Here is a 27,901-nt window from a genome sequence, read left to right as displayed (position 1 = left end):
AGTGGCAACGCAGATTAAGAGTTGATCAAGGAAACACAGAGTACGGAATGACGGATTTAAATAAAATTACAAGTACAACTCACTGCGCGTGTGTGTGTGTGTGCAGCTCGTCCGAGCATCCGCGGACTGACTCACAGCAACGCTCGCACTCACTCTGGTTTTTTTTTTTTTCTTCCCGATGCTGCGGTCTGTGTCATTGGACCACTGGTAACTTGGTAACCTGATGTCAACGCTCATCCTCCTCTAGAGTCTTTATCAAATAGAAAGCCAGCACAATGGACCCACAAGTTTATTTTTTCCCCGATTTGCATAAGCTTACTGTGCTCGTTTGCTGCAAAAAAAAAACAAAAAAAAAACTTCACATTGTGACAACGTATTAACGTTATTTTTCCATGTACAAAATAATGAATTTGGCGCTTCCGGAATTTTCGTGGGTGGATTTCGTTGTGTTGCAGATTTGGTCCAAGAAACGGAGCAAAAACGAGTCGAGTGTCCAAGCTGATTTGCCTGTGGATCAGTTTGGTGTGATTTGTCCGTCAAAGTGTTGACGTGGGTCCACAAAGTGTATTGGGCGCCCCCTGTTGTCCAACGGTGTCACTGCATGTCTGCATGATGATTAGTGTCAGGCGCTCTCAGGAGACTCGAAGTAGCACAAAGCAGAAGGAGGACTCAGCAGCTCAGCTTGATTGCTTCGAGGGCTCACCGGGGACGGACGCAACAACAGCGGACCACTCGAAAGAGTACATCGAGATATTTACCTACGAATAGATACACATACAAAGATAAACCAGGAGTGGGCAAACTTGTTTTTCATGAGTCCAATTTTGATGTTCAAAAGGGGACAGATGGGGCGGTTTATTTATCAATTGGCAAAAAAAAAAAAAACATGTAAAAGGTGGACATTATTTTTTAAAAATAAAATAATGAATGCATGTTAAAAATATTACAAGTATTATTATTGTTGTTGTTGTATTCTTATAATATTAATACTCCTGATGCAAGCCATTGGTGGGGGAATTGCAACAAAAGAAATGAACACAAAGGTCGATGCTATTATTATTCTTAACAGTGCAATTATTTTATTTATGTGCGAGTTGATGCAAGGGATTGTCTTTGCGCAAGATACTGAAGCCCCCCAGTTGCTTCCAATGCCGCGTCGCCAGGAAGTGAATGAAAAGTCAACGTGGTGTAGCTTGCCGGTGGGAATGTGCTATACAAGTGAAAGTTGCCGCTTTTGTTTGTACCTCTGTCAGGGTCGGTCCAAGACTCCAGAGGGCCCCCTACCGCCCCCCCCCCCCCCCCCGTGCACGCGGGAGCGGTCAGAAGGGCAAGTTATTGGCGAAGGGCAAGTTGTTGGCGAGCGGTATCTTCTTCTTGAGGGCGAGGGCGGCGTTGACCTGCTGCGCCGACAGCAGCGCGTGCCACTGCGCCACGGGCCGGCGCGGGTTCGCCAGCATGTCGGCCCAGTGCCTCAGCTGGTTGCCCGCGGCGTCGCAGCCCAGGAAGATCTTGCCCGTTGAGTCGTTGGGCGTCATGGGGTCGTGGTCCCACACCGAGATCACCATGTTGACACGCTGGCCACACGCAGAAATATCCGCGGTCGAGGCGTTTCATGTCGGCGGACGGCACGTGGGCACCGGCGCCCCCTACCTGAATTTGCTCCATGGTGACTTTGAAGGAAAAGGCCTCATTGTAGTACGGGTTGAGCGTGTTCTTCTTGATGGACGTCCTCTTCTTCTTCCACTTGCGCTTGTCCAGAGCCAGCTGCACCTTCACGTAGGGATCTCAACAACGACGACGACAACGACAACGAGCCACTTTCAGCACTGAGGTGCCGATGAGGACGTCTAATCCAAGTTGACAAAACCGATAACCGAAGCCAACAAAGGCAAGCGCGTGTACAGATTGAACCGCGAATCAAATGGCTCCGACGTCATCCCGATCTCATCTTCTTCCTGATATGCTGTGACATCAGAGCCGTTGGTAATATCGGGCCCCGCTCCGGTTGCTCCCCCTTGAGGACGGGAGTGGCACTTCGCCGGATTACTAACCTGAGCTTCCATCCAGGTCGGTGCTCTTGAGGTTTTTGGCTTCCAGGATGACCACGGTTAGTTTGCCGGATGTCGGAACGTAACGCAGAGAGAAGCAGATCTCGCCGAGGTTCTCCTCCTGGATTCAGAAGAAGTCATCGGGTGACGTTCAGACGGCTGCCGACTGCCCGAAGACAGCCGAGATAGGCTCCAGCCCAAACCGCGACCCACGGGAGGATAAGCGCTTCAGACTTAGGTTGTAGTCTCAACTAGGTTCGGGTTGTCGCTACCTTATTTTCACGACCAAAAGGCACACTTAAAAGTCCCCCAAATAAACGGGGGCGCCTAATCACGCGGGTGGCCTTGTGTGCGTTCCAAAATCTGCGAACGCTGTTGCGCGACTTCGACGAGGGGTCCGCTTGACCGACCGTTGTTGTGCCGACACGCCGGTTAGATCGAGGAAAGGCGGATGTCGCCGAGGGGTGCCATTTAATACGGTGCGCCGTCCGGTGGTGAAAATACGGGAACTTGAACGAGGCTCGGGGTTGAGGTCTGACCTCCGCGTCGGCAGGCTCGCCGAGGTCCCTCCACTCCTCGATGACGTGATTCCAGTCTACTTGTCCGAGTTTTAGGCGCAGTTCTCCGATGATGTCGTGTTTGGAGAAGCGGTCAAAGTCGAAAACTTGAAGTACGGCCGTCGACTTCATCAAATTGGCCTTGGAGATCTGACGACAAAGCAACGGCGAGATTCGAGCTCGAACGACATTTGGCTTCCCGTCTCCTTCGTACATCAAGCGATGGAGGACCGCCTCGGAAACGGGCCGACCCGCTCCAGTTCATATCCCAGACTCCCCCAAGGCGAGCGGCGTGTCTGCCGGTCGTACCTGGAAGGTGAAGCTCTCGTTGAAGGTGGCGTTGAGCGTGTTCTTCAGGACTTTGGTCTCACAGGTCTTGGTCTTATCGGGCAGGAGGTAGACCTTGACGTAGGGGTCGGACGTTCCTCCCACATCCATGGCCTTCAGGCCGCTCGCTTGCTTCACGCCCACCATCAGCTACACGCACACACGCGGACACGCAATTTCGGCGGGTTCGCTGGAAAGGCACGCCGTTCAAATATTTCCGTCACCTCAGAGAGAGCGGCGTTGAACTCCAGCGAGTACAGCAGTTTGCCTCGCGGCCGCTCGGAGGCGCCGGAGTTGACGTCGCCCGCGCCGGGTTGAACCTGATCGCAAAGGTCAAAATGAGGGCGGTCGGCGGCAACGCGGCCACGGTCCGGGCGTTCTTCTCACCGGCTTGCCTTCGGAGCGGCCGCCGGGCGACCGGAGATTCGCCAGGGGCTCCGGTGGCTTCTGCCGTCGTTTCTTCCGACGGGCTCCGAAGCGGCATGCGCACGCGCAACACACCGCCAGCAGGAATACGATCGCGCCCGCCGCGGCCAGCACGTAGACGGCCCAGGTTGGCACTGCAACACGTGCGCACGGCTCAACGCCGACGCTCAACTCATCCCCTTCGTCTTCCCGGAAGAGACGCTTTGTAACGTGCACTACTGACACCTACAGGGCTGGGGGAACATTGGATGATCCGCCCCGTGCCCCCGAGACCCCATTTGATACTAAATAGGTTTTCGGTGGTGTCCAAACTACGGCCCAGGGGCCATTTGCATCCCGACATTCATTTTTGAATGGCCCGCAACCCCCCCCCCCCCCCCCCAAAAAAAGCTCCCCAATCACCAAGTGTGAAAAAACTTTGACCTTGCCCGAGAGATATTTTGCGTCCACAGGAGTAGACGCTACGGCCAAACTGCGGATAGTCGACGTGGACAACAGGACAAGGGCAGCTCATCATGTGATTTGTCCCGTTTATTTTCGGATCAACTGTCGGCTTTTGCGGTTGCTATCCAAGCTGCTCCGGAACCTGACTGGTTTTGTCTCGTCCAAATAAAGACAAAGATAAACACTAGGCTAGTTAGGTTTGTGTTCTAGCCTAAATGTTTTTTTGTTTTTTTTGGCTTCGGTCTTCATATCAGGTGTGTGTGTGTGTGTGTTACCAACACGGAATTCTCTCGACGATTCCGTGAACGATGTCACCGGCTGACGTGTTGGTATGGAAGATGTCGGAGATGGATGATGATAATGATGATGATGAAGAAGAAGCCCGCAACATGATGGTGAAGATGAGCAGGATGATGATGATGATGATGAAGAAGACGAGGGTTCTGGAAGGGAGAAAAGAAGAGCATGACCGCGGCACTTCCGATGTGGTCGTCTGCTCAAACTGCTTGGGATCTGGCGAAGATTTTTACTCGGAATCTCGACCGCAATTGAATGTTTATCTAGTTGGGAGTCGATCCGAAACGGAGTTCGGGTTGAACTTCGATCTCGTCAGCATCTAACCTACAACTTGCTACACTAAAACCCAAATCCAGTCCATTTGTTTGTCATGAAACGCATTAAATGATTTACTCAAAGCATTTTTTTTTTAAAGGAGCTATTAAATCGTACAATTTCAATGATATTTAATGCATCGACATTTCCTCCCCCAAATTGGCCTCATTAAAATGTTCCATAAGTCCATATAGACTTATAGACAAAAAGTGTCAACGGAATAATTGTAAATAATCAAGTCAACATCCCATTTTACAGATGCATATTTTCAAAGATGAGCACTTGACCCTCTTTTTCCCCATATTTGGTCGTCTGAAATAATTGTAGGTAGCGATTTCAATTCCATTTCGAATTTTTAATCGTCTCGGTAAAGCGATAACTGCGCGCGTGCATTAAAATAGGATCCGTCATCATAAATGCTACTTCGCCATATTTGACAAATACGATGAAAAAAAATAGCATCCGTTATTTTGAAATGAAACCCCTTCGATCGATCAAAAACAAAGAACAAAAAGTTGAACGCTCCGAAGATGAAATGCCACGAAACCCAAAGACTGGACTGCAGAAGACCCCCCCCCTCCCCCCACCCCACCATCAACAAACGCACACGCCGAGCTCCCGCCCCCGGGACGTTTGCAGCGTTAAGTTTTGAACAAGACAAACACGTTCCTTGGCTTGCTCCGGCGCGCATTTGCCAAATTCAACAACGCAGAGTCAACGTGACGTTTACTCACCGATGTCACGGGACGGCCCGCGAGGGACGTTGGTGAGGCTCTTCCGCTCGCTCGCAGCTCTGCGGAGTGCGGCGAGGACGACAAGGAAGCAAGCGAGCGAGGAAGGAAGGAAGGAAGCCACGCCGAGGGTGGAGAACGAAAAACATTTTAAGACCCACGAAAGAGGAAACGTCTTCTCCCTCCCCAAATGCTCTCCACCGACCACGCTCATCGGTACACGTCGCTTCCCGATGCTAGTTCACAATTCTAGTCCCACCACGAGATCTAGTCTCAAAACTCTCAAAAGTAGCTTTGGCTCAATATTCAGTCTGGTTTCTAGTCTGGTCTCACCTAGATCCCAGTCTAACTATATTTAGCTTTGAGTTTTACTCGGTCCAGGTACGAGTCCTAGTCAAGGATATGGTCTAACCAGGTCCAGCGTCTTCTCTCTATTACATTATTCCAACTAAGTTGATGTACTAGTCTGTCTAGGTTTAGGTTCTACGCTAAATAGGGTTTTGTTCTAGCGGAACCAGGTCTAGGTTCTCGGCTAACGAGGTGCTGATTGCAAGTTGACTGGTCAGAGTACAGCTCTGCGCAGTTTCCTGTCTGACCTCTCTTGCTGTCGATCCCACTCCAGCTAGTTTTGCGTCCTCGTAGCCTGGCTAGGTTTCGGTTTTAGGTTCTAGTTCAGGAGTGGGCAAACTTTTTGGCTCGGGGGCCGCATTGACTTTTAAAATTTGACAGAAGGGCCAGGTCAGCACGAGCTATGGTACATTAAAAAAAAAAAAAAAACGGCATTTGTTGACAGTCCATATCAAACATCAAAAGTACAAAAGCATGAAAGTACGGTCTTCATATACTTTTTTTAAATGACAAAAGTGTTGTTGATGACCTATTTTAGCCTGTGCATCGCTGCAGATGGGTTGTGATCAGACCAGTAGAAGTAGAGCGATACAGAGGTACTAGGTGGTTGAAAAGATTGCCCCGCACCCCCGTGTTCTGCAACTTCAAGTCAATGCGCCACCTGGCGGTGAAATGCCTGTCATTACAAGTCCAATTGAAATGAATGCAATCATTCACATCGAACCTTAATTGTGGACCGACCTTCGGCAGGCCGGATTTGGCCCGCGGGCCGTAGTTTGCCCACCCCTGTTCTAGTCCAACTAGGCTCGGCTTCTGATCTCATCAAGTTTAAATTCGAGTCGACCACGGTGTGGTTTAGCCAAAGTAGCACAAAGTTGGAGTCTGACTTGGTGGAGGCCGGGGCCGAACACGATGGGCTACACCTCGGATACGTCAAGTCCGAGATGAAGTCTGTCTGGGTGCGAGGCTCATCTCACTATTTATAGACTCCAACCTAAATATGTCTCGTCCCACCAGGTATAGGTCCTGGCCTAACTTGGCCGATGTTCTAGTCCTCCTTTGTATACTTTCTCGCCCAACTTAGATCCTGACTTTAGTTGATTTAGGTCTGGTCTAAGTAGGTCCGGGTTCCAGAACACAGTAACTACGTCTCACTGAGATTGTAGTCTAACTCGGTCTAGGTTCCAGTCAACCAGGCAGAGATCGGAGTCTACTGAAGTTGATGCGACACTCGGACGAGGCTAACCGAAGCTACGTTCGTCTCGTCCGGGGGTCTCCAACTCCGGGCCTGGGGGGCTACTGAGCTGCGTGTTTTCCAGCTCTCCCAGGAGCAACACACCTGATTCAAATCATCAGGATCGTTCTAATGCTGCTTCAGAGCTGGCTGATGAGCTGATCGTCTAAATCAGGCAGGACGGTAGCCCTCCAGGCCCGCAGTTGGAGACCCTTGGACTAGTCTGACTAAATCTTGACTCTCGTTTCACTCATTGGAGATTCTACTCTCAATAGGCCAAGTCCAATAACAACCAACTACCCGTCAAAGTCGGTTTAAGACCTCATCTAGACCTCCAGGGTCAAGGCTTAATAGTGGATCAGATTTGGTGACATCTGAGCGCTCCCCGCAGAAAGGATATTCAATTTTCCCTGAGAAACCTGTCCACATTCTGTCAAGTTGACTCACAAAAAGAAAAAAACCCCAAAACGCTTTGGAGAGAAACAGGCAAAAGTGCCCTCAGCTGTTGACGTTTCTGCTCACATGTTCCAACGGACGCGGGGGCGACGCTCCGGGATGACCGCTTTTCACTTGTCGGCTTCATGCAAAAAGGCGACAGCCTGATGAAGTCACTCGCACGCTGGAAAAGAAAAATACGAAATAAAAAAGCCACGGCAGCAAAAATCATTTGTATCCAGTTTCAACAGACGGACTCACTCCTAAAACAAAGTGTACCTGAATGCACGGTGTTCTTTTTTTTTCTTCCCCCCCCCCATGAGTATTTCCACTCGTACGTGCTGCCCCGGTTGCTCTCGTGCCTTTCTCGCCGCTGCAAGCTGAAGCCGGTGCCACGCCTGCTCGGCACACACGCGTTATTCAAACAGAGGAGCGGTTTGCTCTTAAGGAACACTTGCAATGGAGATTTCAATCGGCGGCGTTGCTTGGTGACGTTTCTCAAGCTGGACCCGCAAAAACAAAAAAGGGGAAAGTGCTCATCAAGACCTTGAAGATGAGTAGTCCACCTCGGAACAAATGGAAGTCACGAGCCGCCACAACAGAACGTGTTTGCACAAAAAGAGCCAATATCTCGGGGGGGGGGGGGGGGGGGGGCGGTCATGAGAAAAGCCACCCATTAGGAGTTTTTCTCCCAACATGCCACATATTTGCGGTGTCTTCAAAGTGTAAAGCTCAATAAACAAAACAAAACAAAAAACATCAGAGTTATTGACCACATGATGTATTTATTTATCGATTTATTGACCACATGATGTATTTATTTATCGACTTATTTTCGGAATTGGAATAGATGTCCTAAATGCCAGTAAAGTGCCGACTCGAACGACGCGTGCTAAGCGCCGTCGTACAGGAAGTAGAAATAAATAAAAGCGGGCCGGTGCATTTTGAGCATTTCAAAACAACGCGCTGAGAACTTCGTGATGCATATTTCTGCTTCCCAACACCATCACAAAGGCAACTGTTAACTTTCAATTGTAAATAATGACACACCCCCCTTGCTGCCCCCCCCCCCAAAAAAACCCAACAACGCCTACTCATAATAGTTCTCTTGATTATGTCAATGTGTACACAGAAAATTAAGAGTAGAAGAAGAAGCTTGGAGGTCTGGAGTACGAATTTGGAGGTGGGACTTTCCCGCTGGCGCAATTTCCTGTTCTGGCGTGTGACGAAGATGACGACGACAAAGACGATCAGAAGTTGATGGCCTTGCCGAAAGAGGCGGCCAGGTTGGCTTCTCGGAACGCCTCCGACACCGTCTGCAACAAAAAGAGGAAACCCAGAAAAAAAAAAAAAAAAAAAAGAGGCTTTAATTTTTCCACAGGTGTCCACACCTTTGCGGCAGGAGTGGCATCAAAAAGTCGAGGTCGTGTGTAATTCGAGTCTAAGATCGCAGTCTACCGCAGTCTTAGTCGAGGACGTGAGCCGTGACGTACCGGGTGGGCGTGGCAGACTCTGGCGACGTCCTCACACGATGCGCCGTATTCCATGGCGAGGGCCGCCTCGTTGATGATCTCTCCCGCCCCCTACAGGCCACAAGCACGCGGCGGCGTTACAGCGGAATCAAAGTTGCGGCGGCGGCGGCGGCGGTGCGAAGCTCGCGCGCCGGAGGCCTTACGCTTCCGAGGATGTGAGCGCCCAGCATCCTGTCGGTCTCCTTGTGGCTCAGGATCTTGACCAGGCCGTCCGTGTCGGCGTTTGTTTTGGCGCGGCTGTTGGCGGCAAACGGGAACTTGCCCACTTTGTAGGGAACGCCCTGAGCGGTGACAAGAAGAGAAGAAGTTTGAAAGCAGGAAAAATGACGTCACCCGGATCGGGGAACCTGCCCTAAAATTGGACGACTGCTTCATTTAACCAACCGCTATCTGATACGCTTCGCCTCACGAGGGTCGGGGGCATGCTGGAGCCCATCCCAGCTGTCCTTGGCCAGTGTGCGCGCGTGTGTGTGTGTGTGGGGGGGGGGGGCACACTCAGCGGGTGGCCAGCCAATCGCACAATTTTAAGGGGTTCAATCAACCAACCGTGCATGTTTTTGGAATGTGGGAGGAAACCAGAGTACCCGGAAAAAACCCATGCGGGCACGGGGAGAACGTGCAAAGTCCACACAAGAAGGCCTGGGCCGGATTCAAGTACACACACGTGTAAATATAGATGTTATGCATCTATTTGGACGACACGGCGTAGGAGTGGTTCGCATTCCCGCCTCGCAGTGCAGCGGTACGGGGTTGGATTCCGGCTGCGGCCTTCCCGTGTGGAGTTTGCGGGTTGAAGGCAATCAAGTAGGACGGGCTGACCTCTTCCTTGAGCTGCTCTTCGGTCTTGCCCACCCAGGCCACCTCGGGGTGCGTGTAGATGACGGAGGGCACGCAGTTGTAGTCGATGTGCACGGCGCCGCCCGCCATGCCCTCCACGCAGATGATGCCCTCGTCCTCCGCCTTGTGCGCCAACATCGGCCCCGCCACCACGTCGCCGATGGCGTGGATGCTGCCGCCACAAACACCGGGGGCGCACGTGACATCGGCATTGTGCCACAAACTTTTTTTTTTTTTAATCCAATCCTTTGGCAGGACTTTTTTTTTCTCCCCTGCTTTGAAAATCAATTAAATTTACCGATACAGACATTTGGATTCTTGGCAGTTGGTCTCGTTCCAAAAAGCTAATCACTGTTTTGAAGAAAAACCATCTGTATTCGATAGTACTATTCCATCACATCACATCAAAATGTGGCATTTTTCATGCCACATTTTGGCATGAAAATGTGGCATGAAAAATGCCACATTTTCTCGTTATGTGTCCCAAATGATGTTTCAGGATTTGCAACATTCTTTCTAAAGGTGCTATTTCAGTTTTGGGGTCGATAAGAAGTTTCTCCTTTGCCTAAGAAAACAAATGCAAATGCACCTCAGTGTCATTTAAAAAAACAACAACAAGCAATTATATATATTTTCTAATAATTTTTTTATTGATCAAATTCTTTCAAAATGGCATGCATGTTAAAAAAAGGGCGGCGGGGAGTTGGCAGTTGAATTTTTGTGGAACAAATTCAAAAGGGATTCGATTCTGAAGCTCACGCGGGCCAGCTGACGAAGGGACATACCTGGGTACGATGGTCTGGAAGCGGCCGTTGACGGGGATGCGCCCGCGGTTGTCCAGCTGGATGCCCACCGCCTCCAGGCCCAGGTCGTGCGTGAACGGTCGCCGGCCGATGCACACCAGCAGCACGTCGCACGTCAGCGTCTCGTTCTTGCCGCCGGCCGCCGCCTCCACGCTGAAACCGCAACGAGGGAAATGCCATTGAAGCCTTCCAAAATCGCCCCCCCCCCCCCCAGATTTTGTAAAAATTCATTCACTGTCAATAACATTTTTGGCAGCCTCGCAAATAAAACAACAAAAATTGTTGTTTTTTTTAAAATAGGTAAAATGTAAATCATTCAGTAATGACATCATTAACCATTGTGCTGCTCCTTGGGGCCAATAAATGATGACGATCAATACTTAATCTAAAGTCTGTATAGGCTCCTGCCACTGGGTTTGCTCGCTTATTATTGATGCGACTAAACGAAGCTTCAACCGCGCATTCGGCTGCTGGTGGTTGGCTGAATGCTGCCTGGGAAAACCCGAGATTAGCTACGCGGCAGAGCCGAGAGTAGATGTAAATGTCGTCAATGATAACGCTTCATTTAATTGCGGCAATCAAAATATTGAGCAAAATTCATATTCAAAATCAGTAAGAGGCATATTAGTCGTTCCGTTTGTTGGCGGAGAATAACGAATCTCGTGGGGGGTCACTCGTATCCCAAGGCGGGAGCACCGCGAGCCGTTGGGACGCGCGGATGTTAGCGGGACGGCGGCGCTACTCACGCCACGTCCATTTTTCCGTCGGGCCTCCGGGTGGCGCCCAGCACTTTGGTGCCCAGCTTGAATTTGACACCCTGCTTCTGCAAGATGCGCTGGAAGTTCTTGGAGATCTCCATGTCGATGCCCATGCCGCCCACGTGGCCAAGAAACTCCACCGCGGTCACCTTGGCGCCCAGGCGCTGCCACACGGAGCCCTGTGGCGAGACGGGGAGGACGCCGGGTCAGCGGCGCCCCCCCTTGGCCGACGACGCGTCACGTGACGGCGGCGGCGGCGGCGACGACGACGCCCACCAACTCCACTCCGATGACGCCGGCGCCGATCACGATCAGCTCCTCGGGAACTTTCCGCAAGGACAGCGCGCCCGTTGATGACACCACCGTCTCCTCGTCGATCTGCCCAGGCAAAAATAGACAAAAGATTTTTCTTGCCGCCCCACCAATTTGCCATTTGCCACTTGCGCGGGTTTTCTCCGGAATACTCTGGGGGGGATCATCCTCGGGCTTTTCCACCCTGCAACAAATGGAGGCGCTCTAAAGCTGCCATGGCAACAGAAAAGCCCGGTCCAAGTCCGATTTTTTTCCGAACAGATTTCTCACTCTCGTCTTTCTGTGCATGATGTGCACGCGCTCACAGCGGACACTAAGGCGCTCCAAAGTGGCCACGCCAGCCCGAAACTCCGGTCCACATGCAGCCTGTCACGTCACACCTTTATTTTCTCCCTTCGCTCGATGCATTTCCGGGTATTGGCAGTTTTCGACGGATGTTAAGACATCAAAACACTGACTGATTCATAATCAATTTGTGTTTGTGCATCGTCCCGTTATGTGGGGGGGGGGGGCCACACAGGCCTCATTGGACTCTCAATTCCACGTGGATGCCGTTCACACAGCGCGTCAAAAAAAAACACTGGAGGAGCTGCTCGGCGACGTTACGGAAGCAAGCGACGGGGGGGGGGGGGGGGGGGGCTTACCTGAATTCCTGGAAAGGGCGTGACCTCGGAGCCGGTGGCGATGAGGATGTTCTTGGTGTTGATGACTTGCTCGCCGCCGTCGGTCGTCATGGCCGTCACCCGGTTCTTTCCCGTCACCTTGCCGAAACCGTTGACGTGGGTCACCTGCCGGGAGAGGACGTCGCGTCGGCGGGGCTGACGAGGGCGAAGGGGGAAGGCGCTCTTACTTTGTTCTGTTTGAAGAGATGCGCGATGCCGCCCGTCAGCGCTTTGACCGCCCCGCTTTTCTGCGCCATCATCTTTTCGAGGTTCAGGGAGATGCCGGAAACTGGAAAAACAAACGGCGTTGTGACGAGATTTTTTTTTCTTCCCCCCTTTGGGCTTGGAACCAGTCGGAGTATCCTTCCGTCTTACTTTCGATGCCTCTGCTCTCAAAGTCTTTGCCGTGAGCCAGGTGATACAAGTACGAGTTGTTCAGAAGGGCCTGCGAGTACACACACACACACACATACACCAATTCACGACAAATGCTTGGTCGCAACAGAAATGACGGAAAAATACAATTGCGGGTGTCCTACTTTGGAGGGGATGCAGCCAACATTCAGGCAAGTGCCGCCCAATGTGGCGTTCTTCTCCACACAAACTGTCTGTCAAGACAAAAAGTTCTCATATGAACGCGAGTCCTAATGCTAACACACACACACACACAGAAAAATAAACATACTCCTAAAAACTAGAGAGAGAGCGGGAGACACAAAAATGATTGCCGGCACAGTGCTCGACTTGTTAGCACGTCTGCCTCACAGTGCAGAGTTTCGGGGTTCGATTCCCGGCCCCAGGCCTTCCTGTGTGGGGTTGGCTTGTTCTCCCCGTGCCTGTGTGGGGTTCCTCCTACGTCTCAAAAACGCACGGCAGGTTAATGGAGCACTTTAACGGGTGATTGGGAACGGCTGTTTGTCTATGTGTGCCCCATGACTGGCTGGCGACCAGTCCAGGATGTACCCAGCCTACTGCTCAAAGGCAGCTAGGATAGCCCCCCCCCCCCCCCCCGGCACGCCCTTGACCCTCGTGAGGAGAAAGCCGTTCACGTCATGGATAGATGAATGCAGGGAGATCAATTATTCTGTCGAAAATTACAAAAAGACTTCCTAGATTATTCTGTGTAATAAGGTTCAGTAAGATTTCAACATTCCTGTATGAAAATCTCTTGCCGCGTGACAGGTCCTATGAGGAATTGACAACTCTGGGAACCGCTTCTCCACAAGAAACGGGTTTCGATTCCCATCCCTGCCCCCGAGTGTACACCCGTGTGTGGAAAAGCGCAGCCAGCGGAAAGACAACACTCGGGGCATCCTTTCACCTTGAAGCCCAGCTGGGCGGCTTTGATGGCGGCGACGTAGCCACCCGGACCGGAACCAACCACTGTGACGTCCGCATCGACTGTGACACAAACAATAAGAAGTCAACAAAATATCAGAAAATCTAGAAATCGGGATGAAGATTGCCACAGAATAGGACGTGGCGGCGTTTTCTTACTCGGCGCTTTATCGGCGTACGTCCGGACTGAAAACACGGCCGCTCCGTGCAGCTTGCGAGGGAGCCGATGACTTCGCTGTGTGGCGACGGCAACAACACACACAAACGACAACAACAACAAAACAAGTCACGAGTGCTGCAAGGCGACGCAGACTTTAAGATGGAAGCAAATCTTCGTGAAAGCCAACTTTTGACACAAGTGCTGCATTATCATGATTGACCCCAGACTGTTGAACATCTGAAGCTGTCCATCAAGCAAGAATGGGAAAGGATTCCGCCAACAAAGCTTCAACAATTAGTCTCCTGGCTTCACAAACGTTTATTGAATGTTCTGAGAGGTGATGATGTAAACAAAACCCTGTCCCAGCTTTTTTTTGGAACTTGTTGCAGCCATAAAAATCCAAGTTAATGATTATTTGCTGATAAATAAATCAATAAAGTGAATCAGTTTGAACATTATGCACGTTGTCTTTGGAGCGACATGATTCGCAAATCATTGTATTCTGTTTTAGTTTAAGACAACGTCCCAACTTCACTGAAATTGGGTCTGTAAGACAACCTCCCCGAAAAGTGTTGACACGTGAGTTTGGATCCAAGCAGCCTACGAAGTTACAACACAAGCAACTGGGTAACCTTAGCGAAGCGATGCCAGCGAGCTGATTGTTAAGACACGTTAATGAAAACTTTCTGGGCGTGTATAAAACGGTTTGGTGAACGAATCAAACCGTAACGTCTGAAGGTGATATCACATATCACCTTTGTGGATAATCTGTTTGCTAAAGTATCAAAACAGATCAATTACGTGTTTTGAGTGCGGTGATATTAGCCGAGTAGCTAGCCGGGCAGCGGGAGGAGGAGGAAAAAATCAAAACAAAACCCAAAACTTCCTCGGCCGACAACGAACGTCGTTGTTGGGGTTAACGGGTGGGACTCTTACCGTGGCGACAGTTCGATACAAATGGGTCCAAGTGTGCATTTTGTCGACGTGCTCACGCGTTGAAGGAAAGTTGCTTCACCTCCAGCAGGCCCAGCAAAGCAGCCAAGGACTCCTGACAGCGCGTCGCATCAATTGTACGTCACCGACCACCGACGGAAAGAACACCCCGATTTTCTATTTTATTTTATGTTCACCTTAACGCTTACCAGTACACGAGTTGATAAATCACAGGTCACAGCTATTTTGAATAAAGTTACATGCCATGAAAATACAAAAAAGGTCAAAGAACAGCGACTACCCAACAGTGAAGAAATGGGTACGGTTAACGCTTGAAAAGTTCGTGACAATTTCTGATAATTTTTCAACACAAAATAGAAATGTGGGGCTTTTTGTCTTCATTTTTTTGACACTATTATATATTTTAACATTATTCTTGGCGCGGGGTGTAGCATTTAGTAAAACAACAACTACAACTGCCAAGATTATTAAATCAGCATGCATTTTGAGCTATTTTCCACTAGAGGGAGCTATCGCCGCTTTCTGCTTTGTGAATCGATTTAATGTCCACTTGATGAGAAGATGAATCCGCATTTAAGTGACCATTTCGACTAATGTAATAATCATACCTTCATCTAGACTCATCTAGCATTCTCATCCTCGTTTCCTCTTCTCCGCTTCACTATGATAACGCTGATGATGATGTTTTGCTTTCAACACACAAGTCAATTGAAGTTATGTTCTGTCACCCTCAGTCACTATCTAAAGGCCTCACAATGATCAGCATCTCCCCATCTTGGTTTAGTAAGAGCTAAAACAAAAAATACAAGGTGGGAGGGTCTTGAGAATTATTAAGCATACAATGTGAGCAGGAGAGAACGGCAATGGAAGGGAAGGGAAGTGGAAGCAAAACAGGCAAAAAATGTCAGAGTGCTTGGCAGGGCAAGAGGCAATTTGCACACTACGTGTGATTTAATTACATGTGAGTGTGGAAAACTAACTTTTAAGGGTTAGGGTTGGAATTTAGTCCGACAGATAGAGGTCGACGTTCAAAATCCAGCAGGTACCGGAGAATGTACTACAACAGGGGTCACCCACTCCGGTCCTGGAGGGCCTCCATCCTGCATGTTTCAGATGTCGCCCATGTCCAACACGACTGATAACAATTTTGCTCATTTGAATCAGGTGTGTTGGAGGAGTCAGACATGGAAAACATGCAGATGAGCCAGCCTTGAGGACCAGAATCGCCTGGTCTAGAACGCGCAGGCTTCCATTTAGCTCTTATAGTCACAAAAAGACCAGCAAATGTGTGTGTGTGTGTGTGTGTGTGTGTGCGTGTGCGTGTTTGGAGGGGGAGGAAGTGCATTGTGGGGTGAGGGCGTCCCCCCCAACCACTACCACCACGGCGCCCCCTTCTCCCTTCCCACCCCTGAGAAAAGGGCGGGGGTGTCTAGCGACTGGCTTGTGCTGAAAAGCCCCCCAAAAGCCTTGAGGGAAACTTTGAAGCGACGCCACGCTTCAAAGTTGAGCTGGACTTTTATTCACACCCTTTGTCTTTGGCTTTCGGGAGGCGGGCGAGAGATGACATTGGCCAATGCAAATGGGCGAATGTAAAAGTTGCCCATAAAAAAGCCTTGCTGAAAAAAAAAGCTCTTTTCAGTAGAAACTTTGCTTCACTATGTCGGAATAAAAGGAGAATGAAATGGAAAAAAAAAAGTAAAAATGTTGCTCGGAGACGCGACACCGGCCGGGGGTGGGAGGGGGCAGCTTTCATTTGGAATCAGGCACAAGGGTCACATCATGCCCAATATTAAGTACAAATCTAACAGTAATAATAATAGTGGTGCGTGCAAAATCGCTAATATAGTTTATTTGGATCATGAAATCATCATTTTAGTAGTTGTAATATTATTTTTAAATGATCAACTTGAAATTTGACTTACAGTTTTATATTTCATGTAAAATAAATTATTTTAAGTTAAAAAATGGTGGTCCTTTCTTCATTTTTTTTGAGAAATAGTTTTATATTTTCCGTAAAAAAAACATCATTGTTTAATTTTTAAATGTACACACTTTATTTTCCAAATATTTTAATTGTATTACGATAAATCTATTATTCAAGACATCTTTTATTCATATCAATTCGCCGATTACCAAAAGTGATGTGAAGTGAACACATCTTTTGTTTTTTTATATCTGGTGTTTTAAAAGGTGCTCATTTGAATTTACCTTAGAAAACTCGAATTTATTTGTTACCAATCTTTACTTTCAAGCACAGCCGTGACCCGAGTGAGGATAAGTGGCTCAGATAATAGACGGACGGGTGTGTGTGTGTGTGTGTGTGTGTGTGGTTAATGCGTGTCATATTGTAGCAATGGAAGCATTTGTGCTTGGCGAGCCCTCCAAGAATGTGAAGCGTCCTCCAAGCCGCCTGGAATGCTGAGAGTCGTCGTTAGTGACGCTCAATCTTCTCCACAGTTTGGTGGGCCACAAAGAAGCGGGTGGGCCAGCAGACGGACCACAAACGCCCGCCCGCCCCACCACAAAACACACACACACACACACACACATACACAATGAGGGCCCGGCTTCAAAGGGGCATGTCGCTGCTTCCGGCGGGTTCCCATCAACTCAAATCAACAACCGGCTAAACATTTGTGGGAGACATCGTTCGTGACCGACTTCCTCATCACTGTCGAAATATTTTTATCAGGTGGACCATAGAGTTGATGCTTGGGCTGAAATGATGAATGGAGTACTTCCGCCAGTGACACTCCATAAGTGTACTCCAGATGTTGATATGAAATCTGAAATCTGTGATGGACCGGCTGAGGGCCATTCGCTGGCACCCGACCTCTGACCTCTGAGCGAGTGGGAAGGGACTATCATAGTGTAAGTGTAGCGGGTGTGGCGGATTATTGTGGGGGAGGTGTTTAATGACACCCCGGGCTCTTCTGTGTGACCTCGTTACCTCAATCCATGTATTGATGTTGCCGGGATTATTATACGCTCCACAACAACCCGCACGCACACACACATGCACGCACAGAGAGGTGTTCCAATAGCAGTTTTTGTCAGGTCCAGAATGAGTGTAACCTCCCGGCAAATTTCCGTTGGCCTGTCAAATGCATTTCCTGTGATATCTTCGCATCAAAGGAGCAAACTTTCATTATAGCATAAAAGCACGCGCGCACACAACAAAACACTAAAAAACAGATGTTCTGATCTGATTTGTGGATTAGTCAACGTTCAATGGCCGCCATCACTTCCCACGCAACTTCATCTGCGGGAGGAGACGCTGGGCGACGCCTCTTCCTTTCAAAGATGGAGGCAAGCTGGCCGGCTCGTGTGTCACTATGGGCTGGGAAACACACACACACACACACACACGCACACACACGCGCACACACACACACACACACTGCACTTTTGGAAGCAGCATTGGGCATACTTGACAAAGCGTACGCATGGAATCACAAAAGGCACATCACCAGTGGCTGTTTAGCAGTAAGGCTAACATTAGCGATTTGGCAACTAGCGTCGCGGAATCAGCGGCGAATCCAATCCGCTCGTGATGTCATTTCCAGCCAACAGCAGGTGGCAAAATGCCCACTCCCTAAAATGGGTTGAATGGCTGGATTTTGCTGGTGAAAAAGCGGATCAGATCGTGGATGGATGGATATTAGCACATTAGCAATTACCCTTGCAACAAAGGTGACGATGATAAGTCAATGAAAATGTGCAACACCATAGTAAGAACTTAAAAGTTTGCGCGCGTGTTAGCGATGAGGCTAACATTGGGAATGAGCTCACCTCTTGGCACTCATCGGAAATCTTATTCCTCGTCACCGAGTACGGATAGAAGCTCGTGGCGAGGCATCGCCGTGGCAATCGCTTCCCGGCATCGCCGTGGTAACCGCAGCGCTGCTCAAGCGTGATGCGGCGGGCGGCGCTTGAGGATAAAAGAACGTCGGCGGCCCAGTCGCCTTTTTCAGAACTAAAAGCTTGATGACGTCCTCGTCTTCTCAAATGGGTTCTTCCCTCTTTATTGGGGAGGGGGCTGCAAAGTTTATCTGCCCCCCCCCCACCTTTACCACGCACCCCCTTTGTGAACACTGATGCTAACAAGTGGAAAGCAGTTTTTGCATAAATTAAAGCTAATCCATCGTGAATGATGCAAATGTATTCGCTGGTTGAAACTTCGACCAATTTCGGACACAAAAGAGGAAAAGTGTGGGGGGGGGGGGACACTTTTTGCCACTCCGACCGACGACAAACTCAGGCACACAAGCTTCAATCAACACTTTAAACCGATTGAAACACGTGAATGAGTACACATTGTCTTCTTGACTTCAATAAATTCCAAAATAAATCCAGCAATAAACGCATCCAAATACACAAACGGGTATGAATTAAAGGTGCCAAAATGACATCCCTTCAAATTATGAACAAACAAAAAAAAACGTACAAAGCATAAATAAAAAATATCATGAATACATTCATAAACACACACACACACGCACACACGCGCGCGCGCGCACACACACATACACACACCCACACACACGCGCGCGCGCACACACACAGGGGCAGTTGAGTGAATGATGACTTGCGGGTGACTGCTGCTGTTTTCGTCTCCTTTCAGGGTGAAGTGGAAGCCACGCTCAGGGGGGGTCAAAGCTCACGCGCACGCGCATACACAGCCACCCCGCGTTTGAACGTGCGCTTTCACGCGGATGACGTCACTTGACTGACGGGCCGCACTCGCATGCCATCCCATAATAATTTGCCACTTCACTGAAGTTACATCCGATAAAAATACACGCGCACACACACACACAAACTTGAAAAGCCAGTGACAATTTCCGAAAACACAAATCGAATATTCTTTTTTTTTTTCAAATATTCTTTTAGTTTGAAATTTGTTTTTAGTGACGTTCATGATGAGCAGCCCCGTTTCCGTATGTAAACTTATGTTATATTATTAATGAATATCGTTTTATGTTTGAGCGTCATATTATCTCATGTTAAGAATACTTAAATTATATTCTGTTGTTTAATAATTGCTTCGACTTGTTTTTATGTTGATAGCTTATGATTGGCTGTTGAAGTAAGAGAAGCAGGAAGTGATTTTAGTTACGAGGAGAGTCGTGTTCGCGAGCGTGCTGAGGTACAGACGTCTTTTTTCCCTTTTAAATAACCTGCATTTAAAGGATTCCATCTCTCCTTTTGCCGTTCGTGGTAGAGTAGAGCTCTCCACTAAAAAAAAAAAAAAAAAAAAAAAGAACCCCTCAACTTACACGTATTTCAAACATACACATTCAAACCAACAGGGAAATGTTTTATTGAGAAGGATTACGATGACATCCGTGTACGAAATTCGATGAAATGATGATGGAAGCGAAAAAAAAAAGAAGCTGGTGTAAATTTGAGAGTGACGCGGCCGCGGGCTGTGTGGCGCGCAGGCGGGGAGGGATTGAGGGCGGGGGGGGGGGGGGGGTGCATGCGGGCGCGCCGTCCGCGACTCGCCGGCTCATTGACAGAAAGAGAGAAGAGACCAAGGAGCTTGCTTGCGTCCTCCTCCGAGGAGAGAGAGAGACAGAAAAAAAAAGTCCCAAAAGAAGAAGGAGGAGAAAGAGAGGCGAGGTGCATCGCGAGTGGACGCCAAGCAGCAGCAGCAGCAGCAGCAGCAGCTCGGAGGGTCCGAGCGTCACGGATGTGCTGTGAAAGTCGCTCCGCGGTGCTCCGCCTCGCTGCTGCGCCCCCCGCGCAGACCCGTTCGAGATCCGCCCGGTAGGCCGCCCGGCAGACATGGACGCCAAGGCCGCCCGCACGCTGCGAGCCGCGCTGCACATCTTCCTGACGCTCCAACAAGGTCAGACTCCGCATTTGGCACCGCTTAGAAACAAGTTGACTCAACTCGCAACTGAATTCAAATCGACCCAACGTGACTTCAAGAAGCCAGTTCGCTCAAACAGCTGCTGGCATTTAACCTCCAACATTTCAGTGAGAAAAAAAAAAAAAAAAAGACGATTTGCACAATACAGGATCAGTATCGGGTCTGTCCGAGTAGGTCCAAGTGGTTCCGGTGCACTTCCAAGAATTGATCGGATCTCAAATATGGTTTTGCTCCTTTCCAAACTTGGCTTGGGTCTAGAATGTGGTTGTGGTTCTTTCGTCAAGAAGTTCTGCTCCAAGTGGTTCTGGTTTGCCTCTAAGTTTCCAGTCCTTCTTTTCCTCCTTGAAGTGGTTTTGTGTGCAGTGTGGGCCCACCGCGTTTGTGTTTGATTGAACTCGCTCTTGCGCACTTCCAAAAGTGCAGACACCCAAATCTACGGACTGGTCGCCGGCCGGTGTCGGGCAGGTTGAAACGGTTTTGAATGAACACGTCGAGGCTGTCGTTGTTTACGACGCAGCGGCGTCGAAGCGAAGAGGAGGCACTTGGCGGGCGGGGGGGGGGGGGGGGGGGGGCGTCTCGGCCGCGCTGGGCCGGCTCTCTTTTGAGCAAGATTAGGCGAGAACTTGGCAAAGGGCGCGCGACCGCCTGAAGAAGGCTTTTGTTGGCGCGCCAGCAGCGACTTTGGCTTCGCCGGTGGATTTGGCAGATGTTTGCTCGGCTCTCTTCTCCCATCTCCGACTCATTCCTTCCTCCCCTCGAGCGGGCCGAGATCGTTCATTTCCAATAAAAGTCCCGTGACGAAACAGTCCGAGATGAACCGACTCATCGTGAGGATGAACATCTTCTTTCTCCTCGGGCTGGACAACGCATCAAATGGCAATCGGGATCGTGAGTTTGGCCGCCGCGATGAAATGGAGCCGATTGTCGGCGACGTTTACCCCTGAAATGTGGGCTGGGGCTTCAATTCTTGGCCCACTGTTGATCTTGTTGTTTTTAATTCACTCGTCGTGTGTTGTAAAGTTCGATTTCACACGAACAGTGTTGGAGTCGCTCAGGATGAAGTACTTGCAGCGTTTTCCCACTAGATGGAGCTCTGTCTCCATTCAACACTTCTGCGCGTCGCCGCGTTTGAGGCGTGACTGCGCGCCGACGTCGACCGCAACGACGGCGGATTATCGCGTTAGGCGTCGGTCCCCGAACCTCGGCTCACGGGGCGGATACGGCCCGCCTCCATATTTCGCCCTAACCCTCCGAACAATACCGGAGACGCGTGATCATTTTTATAATCGGTCTGGCTTTCGTGATCGAGACTGCTATTTGCACAGAACGTAACATTCCATTCCAACCCTTCTGCAGTCCGCGCCTGATATGAAACCCATCCCTCCCCTAACAGTTTTTGTGCCGCAGCAAGTCTAGACTAGCGTGTTTGGGGCCCCGGTGCGCCTTTCTGGGCTTGGAGTTGCCTCGCCCCCGACTCATCTCAAACTTTGGTAACAGAAAATAGTCTGAAAAATGGCCGCCTTGTGGTTTTTTTGTGCCGGGGCAAGGGTCCGGTCACTTTTTGCAAATTTAGCATGCTTTTGTTTCTTTAAATGATCACGTATCATGTTAAGGAACGTGCTAACTCTTGTTAAAACGTCAACCGTATCTCGCTAGCTCTGTGATATTTATCACATGATCAAGTGAAATTTCTCCTGTTTAATTGTGATACGTCAGGTCATAAGGTGAGAAGTTTCATGTCATGTGAATTTTAGCACATTGTTTACAATGATCTGGCGTGGCAAGATTCCACTTGCGAATGAAAGAAAAGTAAACGCGAGAGTGCGGGGAAGTATCGCATTCCCCCCCCCCCGCGTTGTCCCGGGAAAGTCATTTGAAGACCAATGTTTGTGAAAAGCAACTTTTGTGCCCTTCCTCCTTTCTTCTCTTCTGCTTCTTTTCCGCCGGCTCCTCTTAAACTCTCGTTTTCTTTCCTCCTTTCACGCCGCCTTCGTCTTCTCCTTCCGTGGCGGCGTTGTCCCCCCCCCCCCGTCGGTCCCACCTCGCGCATTCATCCATTCCGCCTCCCCCCCCCTCCCGCTCCCCCGCCTTCAAGTTTTTTTAAACCTCGTTTGTCTCCCGTGTGAGCCATGAGAGCCGTTGAGAGCTTTGCGGTTCGCCAAGCGGCATCTTGTCTTTGCCGGTGTCCTCCTGGCACTCGGCCACCTTCGCCCTCCCAACCCTCACGAGATGCTGTAATTGATGATGGCGGAGGGAGGATGTCTCGAAGGGGGGTGGGGGCGGGTGGGGGCGGGGGGGGTTGTAGCCTTCAGAGCGGTGCTTCTCAAACCGCTGGGGAGCCGCAAAATCATTTGCATGACATGTTTACGGCGGTGCCTTTAATAAGAAAAAAAAACATCTATTATAATGACACAATCAACCAGAACGTCAAGAACTGAAAGTCTTTGCCGCATTTCTCCTTTGCTTCACTTCAACAGACATTGTGTCGCTCGTTCTGTTGTGCACGCCTCGGCCACTTGGTGGCAGTAAAATGCAGACATATGGCGCGACGGCACAACAAGGAGACGGTCGGAATTGCTCTGTGAGCTTCAGTCATATTAGTCGTTCTTCACAGAGGATAAAGAACATAGGCCCGTCAGTATTGTATTACCGGTGGCGACGTGTGTTGCTCAGATATCTGTCGCCTTAACAGTTGTAACACCGCCACACAACTACTATTTGTTAGCCTGTCTATGGCGCTTCTCGCGATGTGTTAAGCTAGCAAACGCTAAGGACAAAGTTTGGTCATTTTTTGTTGTTGTTTTTTTTTTGGAATGCACAACAGTGAGTGTCTTTTGTTTTAAGTTGTTTGATAGCAAACTTAAACTGAAATTCACTTCACGGGGTCTTGAATCGAGCTGAGATATGAGGATTTGTAATGGGGGGGGGGGGGGAAATCACCTCTGTAATGGGTTCCTGAACACCCCCCCCCCCCCACCCTCCAAATTGGAGAACACCTGCTGTCAACGTGATAGGCCCTATTTGAATACAGTCAACATCATTCGCAACCACTTCGAGTGGACGAACTGCTCGGTCTATTCTCCTTTATTCTTACTGCAACTGTTTCATTTGTATGGACTATTTATTCTAGAGCTATTCCTATCGATATTCATTGGGAAAATGTCGCCCCCTGGACCAAAAGCGTATGTATTTGGAGGTGGGGGTGGGGCGGGGGGGGGGGTCTTGCGGAGCAAACAAGTGCAGCCCCCCCCACCCCCATCGCTCGTCTGTACAAGGGGCCCAGGATGCTCCAACGGCTGAATGTACAACAACAACAAAACAATCGCTGCAGGCAAGCTTGGAGTACTGCTGGGGGGCCAAACAAGGCCAGGCCACAGGAAAACTTGATTGATTGATTGACTGAATCATGAGTGACGTCAGTTGGCAACTGCGAAACGTTACCTGACTTTAGCAAACGTTCGCGGACAAATGTTTGGAGTGTTCCGCGGCTGACGTTGATTTTCCACGGAAGCGGGTTGAATTTGGCCGCTCGTCTTTTGCGCGTTATCCACTCCAAGATGGCGGCAATCGTTGAAAAAAGGCGGCGAGAGAAGGTCGGCCTCCGTTGACGAGGCCGCGCAAATGTGTCAAGGTTAAAGAAGGACAAAGCGGCAGATCCATAATTTGCTCCCCGCCGCTCAATTCAATTAGGTCGCGCCTTAAAATAGCCCCGGCCGCCCCAAGGCGCCGCCGCTAAACGTCGCCCGCCGTCTTCACGAGCGGCACGGCGGCCGTGGAAAAAGCGGGACGGAAATCTCTCGGCGGCTGCCGCTGCGGCGTCCCCTCTTTGGTTGGCTTGGTTCACGCGGAGCGCGTTTTGACTTTCTCCAAACGTTCTCGCGAGAGCGCCCCCTATGCGTCGGACCGGCCGGACGGCTCGGTGTTTGATTGACACGAGAAGCGGCGTGTCCGAGTTTGATTGACAGCAGTTCCTTCGCTGCAATCTTACCACAGACGAGCGGGTGCAGAGGCTCCTTTGGCGCTGTTCGACCGCTCGGGTCGTCACATACTTGAGCGCAACGTAAACACGCTCGGGTCACGTGATCACGTATCCGGAGGCCTGCAAACTGAGGTCATCCGTCGAATATATTTGTCCGCTTTTCAGTGGGTAGGCGAGGAAGATGTTTCTTGAGCAGCTCGTCTGTGAAATTGGCAAGAGTGAAGCGTTGCAATGACAAAAAGGTGCCTGATGGGAGTCGGCATCGCGAATGGCACGATTCTTCGCGGCATATCGCCCCTTCTCAGTCAGAAATTTGGTGGCCATTTCTACCATGAAGCGACCCACAAAAAAAAAAAAAAAAAAGTCAAAAGCAATGTCTATCAAGAACCAGCCCTTGTGAGAGAATCACTGGAAATTTCGGGGAAAAATTCAGCCCCCAAAGCCGGTTTCACTTCACCTGAAATTTGGTAGGCATGTCACGCGCAGACCCACAAAAAAAAGTCTCGAGAAACAATGATGGAAAAGACATCAAAAGTCTGCCATTGTTTTAGTGTAAAGGGGGCAAGTGCCGGGGATCTTGGAATTAGGTTTCACAAAAAATTTGCCTCTAAAATGAGTTTCGCTCTGCAACATGGAATTTGGTCGGCCCCTCTCTCACGAGTCGACCCACGAAAACGGTCTCAACACACCAGCGCTGAAAACATCAGGAATTGGGCCGTTATTTGTCAGAGGGCAGTTGCAGTGATCTTTGCCCTCTGGGATTCGTTTTTTAAAAAAACACTTTCAACAGGAAATTTGGTTGGCGGGCCTATCGTGAGTGACTTCATGCGGTTGATGGAGTGAATGGCAAACGCCATCTAAAAAAAAACAAAACCTGCGGTGAGTCATTGTTGCTCACAGCGCATTTAAAATGTAAAAAAAAAAAGAGGATTATTTTGCCATGAAGAGTTCATCCTCATCCTCAAAAAAACAAAAAAATAAAAAAATACACACACGCGTCAATGTCACTGCTTGGCATGTGTCGTTTCACAAAATGTTTGTTTTTTGGTCAAAACCAACTCATGGTCCAACGGAAAAAGCTAGAAACAATTTTTTTTTTGTCTTTGCGAAAGAAGCGAGTCTGCTCTGTCCTACGGTAGTTGGGGAGTTGAGATCGTCACTCAACGCAACAGTGAACGGCTCCCGAAAGATCCACAAAAATGCGCTTCAACGGCTGGCGATGATTTCATGAAAGATGACGCTTATGAATGTCGCATCCGCGGAAACTTTTTTTTTCTCCTCCACTCAACTGCTGTTTTTCTTTCCTTCGTCCACCAACTGACTCCAGTTTTTGAACCAAACCACCGACGCGATGTTGGCTCGAGAACACCCCCGAAAAGATGAAGGACGGCGGTGTCCGGTAAAGGTGATGAAGCTCCACAAGCGCAAACATCGCCGAGTGAATCCGACGAGGGCTTCTTTCTTTTTCTTTTTTCTTCCTGAACGGCAAAGACATTCCTGGTGAAATCCTCCCCCGGGCCCCCTTTCGGGGCGGCCGCAGCGCGGGTCTTCATGTCCATTTATAGAGAAGAGACGAGGGCGTCCGATCGATGGGAGGCGGCTTTACGGCGGCGCTGGATTTCGCCGCTCCTCCGGTGGATTTTTGAATGCCCGGCGGCGGCGCAACGAGCCAAAAGCTTTGATTTGCCATCCGAGGTCTCGCCTTGTGTGCGAAAGCGGCGGCGGTGAATCACGGGCTGGCGCATGTTTGGATGGCGTTTTGGAATTTTGTGTTTTGGCTCGAGGAGAAGTTGGAGACGATGCGGACGCGACTGTTTTACGGGTTCGGTATTGATCGGAGAGCGCCCAAAGGCGGGCGGACGAGCGGCGTTTGCGCGCTGAGCGTGTAACTCTCGACTACGCAAACGTTTTCATGTCAGAATTGGGAGCAAATCAAAACGCGTACGGTACAAAACACGACGTGCTTCCCTGCCTTAAAAGTGTCGGCGCCGTACATCCGTAAACAGATGAGACGAGTGACTCTGATCAAGCCGTCGCCCGTCAACACGGCTCGGGACTTTGCTTAACTCTTAACTTGTTCTCAAATCGTAATGGTCGCCGGCGCCCCTTCATTGCCTCCCCGTCCAGTTCCGCATCGTCTTCATCCCGTAAACAGACCCCGAGCGACTTGACTTGTGACTCGGTCGGAACGTGATTCGATTTTTTTTTTTCTTCTCCAGAGTAGCTTGGGGCTCGCTTGAAATTTATACGCTAAGACTCGAGACTTGGTGACGATTCACACGTGACGCCTGCGCTTCAAGTCTGAAGACTTGGGCCTCGAATGACCGCATCTGCTTCATCCCGGACCTTCCGTTCTAGTCCCGACCCGGAGGTGGCGGGCACTCCAAAGAGGGTCCTGACGGCAGAGTCGGCACGTGATCCCGAGCCAACTCGGGACAAATTGAAATCACGTCACCTTCCGAGGCGACGGCGTTAGGCGACAACACAGCCACGAGCCTCGACTTTACCACCTTCTCGTCAAATCCGCACATATCGAAGCACGAAGTCATCTGGCGCTAGCGACGTCTCATTTTGTTTCATGAGCTCGGTTCGATGAATATATGATCTATGATGGATGAAGTGACGTTTTGGAAGCAAAGTTGAAGTCCATCTGTTTGTGGTGAGTGACAAGGGGCGCTGAGAAATTATGACAACGGCCAGATTAGCATCTGATGCTTGCTCACTAGCCGCAGGCTGCTTCGCTGCCTTTTGCTTATCCCTTGTGTTTTTACATGATAGTGTTGGACTTGGAAGGGGGGGGGGGGGGTAAATCCACCTTCTTTAGGCCAGAACCAAGGGTGTGTGGGCGAGGGGGCTTTCAGGAGAGGGGGTGGGGGGGGGATGCATACTGGAAGAAGAACGAAAGAGTCCAATGGATTCCACGGAGTCTGGCCCTGTGAACTTGACTGTGCGAGTGCAGCCGGGCGGTTGAGGACCCGCCGCCCCCCCTCGCCGCAGCTCGCTGAATAAGAGGATTAGCCCACTCCCAGGCCACGTCCCCTTGCAAGCACCCCCCCCCCCCCCCCCCCACACACAATCCTAATGTTGTCAGCGTAGCGAGGGGTCCGCAAAGCCCAGCAACAACTCGGGCCAAGTCCTGTCGCATTACGTACCCAGAGTACTCGCACTTTATGTCCCCAGTATTCCCCACTTCAAGTTTACTGTCAAACTAAACATCAAACAAAAAGAATGACACACATCGCACATAGGCTCCGCTGCCTGAATGCTAACATAGAATGGGAAACTCTATAGACACGCAGGCTAACAATTAGCATCAACTGTGTGTGGCAGCGGCGTTACCCTTTAAGCAACGGATACCCGAATACTCACAGGCATTTCGTTTTGATCCTACCACCGGTATTAGTGCCACACTGATGAGCTCAGAGGATTTGAAGTGTCTCGATGATCTGAATAATCCGCCCGTTTGTGTAACACGGTCTTCAGAATCTGTGGCGCAATTGAAGAGAAAAAAAATGCGATAAAAAGC

The 27,901-nt window shown here is 50.0% G+C and overlaps 3 protein-coding genes across 8 annotated transcripts in view; 1 reads left to right on the top strand and 2 right to left on the bottom strand.

The window, feature by feature from the left end:
• Window positions 1-271: 271 nt before the first annotated feature.
• syt8 (synaptotagmin VIII) lies at window positions 272-7,545 on the bottom strand. 4 transcript variants are annotated; one of them, XR_015100787.1, is made up of 12 exons: window positions 7,442-7,543; window positions 7,250-7,346; window positions 5,149-5,207; window positions 4,082-4,245; window positions 3,320-3,492; window positions 3,157-3,252; window positions 2,915-3,082; window positions 2,588-2,755; window positions 2,052-2,169; window positions 1,651-1,784; window positions 1,245-1,574; window positions 272-758 (listed from the first exon to the last, which is right to left on the bottom strand). XR_015100787.1 is itself a non-coding variant. In XM_086109994.1 (11 exons), exons 4-11 carry the CDS (start codon window positions 4,191-4,193, stop codon window positions 1,320-1,322), a joined length of 1,224 nt encoding a protein of 407 aa, XP_085966120.1. In that variant the 5' UTR covers window positions 4,194-4,245; window positions 5,149-5,207; window positions 7,250-7,346; window positions 7,442-7,544; the 3' UTR covers window positions 841-1,319. The 4 variants fall into 4 exon arrangements, 1 of the variants encoding a protein (XP_085966120.1); XR_015100789.1 differs by lacking the exon at window positions 2,588-2,755 and having other exon boundaries at window positions 7,442-7,545; XM_086109994.1 differs by lacking the exon at window positions 272-758 and having other exon boundaries at window positions 841-1,574; window positions 7,442-7,544.
• Window positions 7,546-7,927: 382 nt separating this feature from the next.
• dld (deltaD) lies at window positions 7,928-14,657 on the bottom strand. Its single transcript, XM_086109812.1, has 14 exons — window positions 14,501-14,657; window positions 13,564-13,639; window positions 13,388-13,467; window positions 12,606-12,674; window positions 12,442-12,511; window positions 12,255-12,355; window positions 12,049-12,192; window positions 11,369-11,470; window positions 11,081-11,271; window positions 10,317-10,487; window positions 9,514-9,703; window positions 8,838-8,975; window positions 8,656-8,745; window positions 7,928-8,478 (listed from the first exon to the last, which is right to left on the bottom strand). Exons 1-14 carry the CDS (start codon window positions 14,537-14,539, stop codon window positions 8,413-8,415), a joined length of 1,527 nt encoding a protein of 508 aa, XP_085965938.1. The 5' UTR covers window positions 14,540-14,657; the 3' UTR covers window positions 7,928-8,412.
• Window positions 14,658-20,008: 5,351 nt separating this feature from the next.
• The window catches only part of LOC147206994 (receptor-type tyrosine-protein phosphatase gamma-like), a 34,514-nt gene continuing 26,621 nt past the window's right edge, over window positions 20,009-27,901 (top strand). For all 3 annotated transcript variants that reach the window (XM_086108689.1, XM_086108688.1, XM_086108686.1), the window contains exon 1: window positions 20,009-20,372. In XM_086108689.1, the coding sequence (XP_085964815.1) occupies window positions 20,309-20,372 (64 nt within the window). In that variant the 5' untranslated portion in view covers window positions 20,009-20,308. The remainder of the gene's footprint in view (window positions 20,373-27,901) is intronic.

This window comes from Hippocampus guttulatus, chromosome 4, assembly GCF_054856545.1.
Source record: "Hippocampus guttulatus isolate MCC_2025c chromosome 4, RoL_Hgut_1.0, whole genome shotgun sequence".
Lineage (NCBI taxonomy): Eukaryota > Metazoa > Chordata > Actinopteri > Syngnathiformes > Syngnathidae > Hippocampus > Hippocampus guttulatus.
This window is presented reverse-complemented; position numbering and strand designations above follow the sequence as displayed.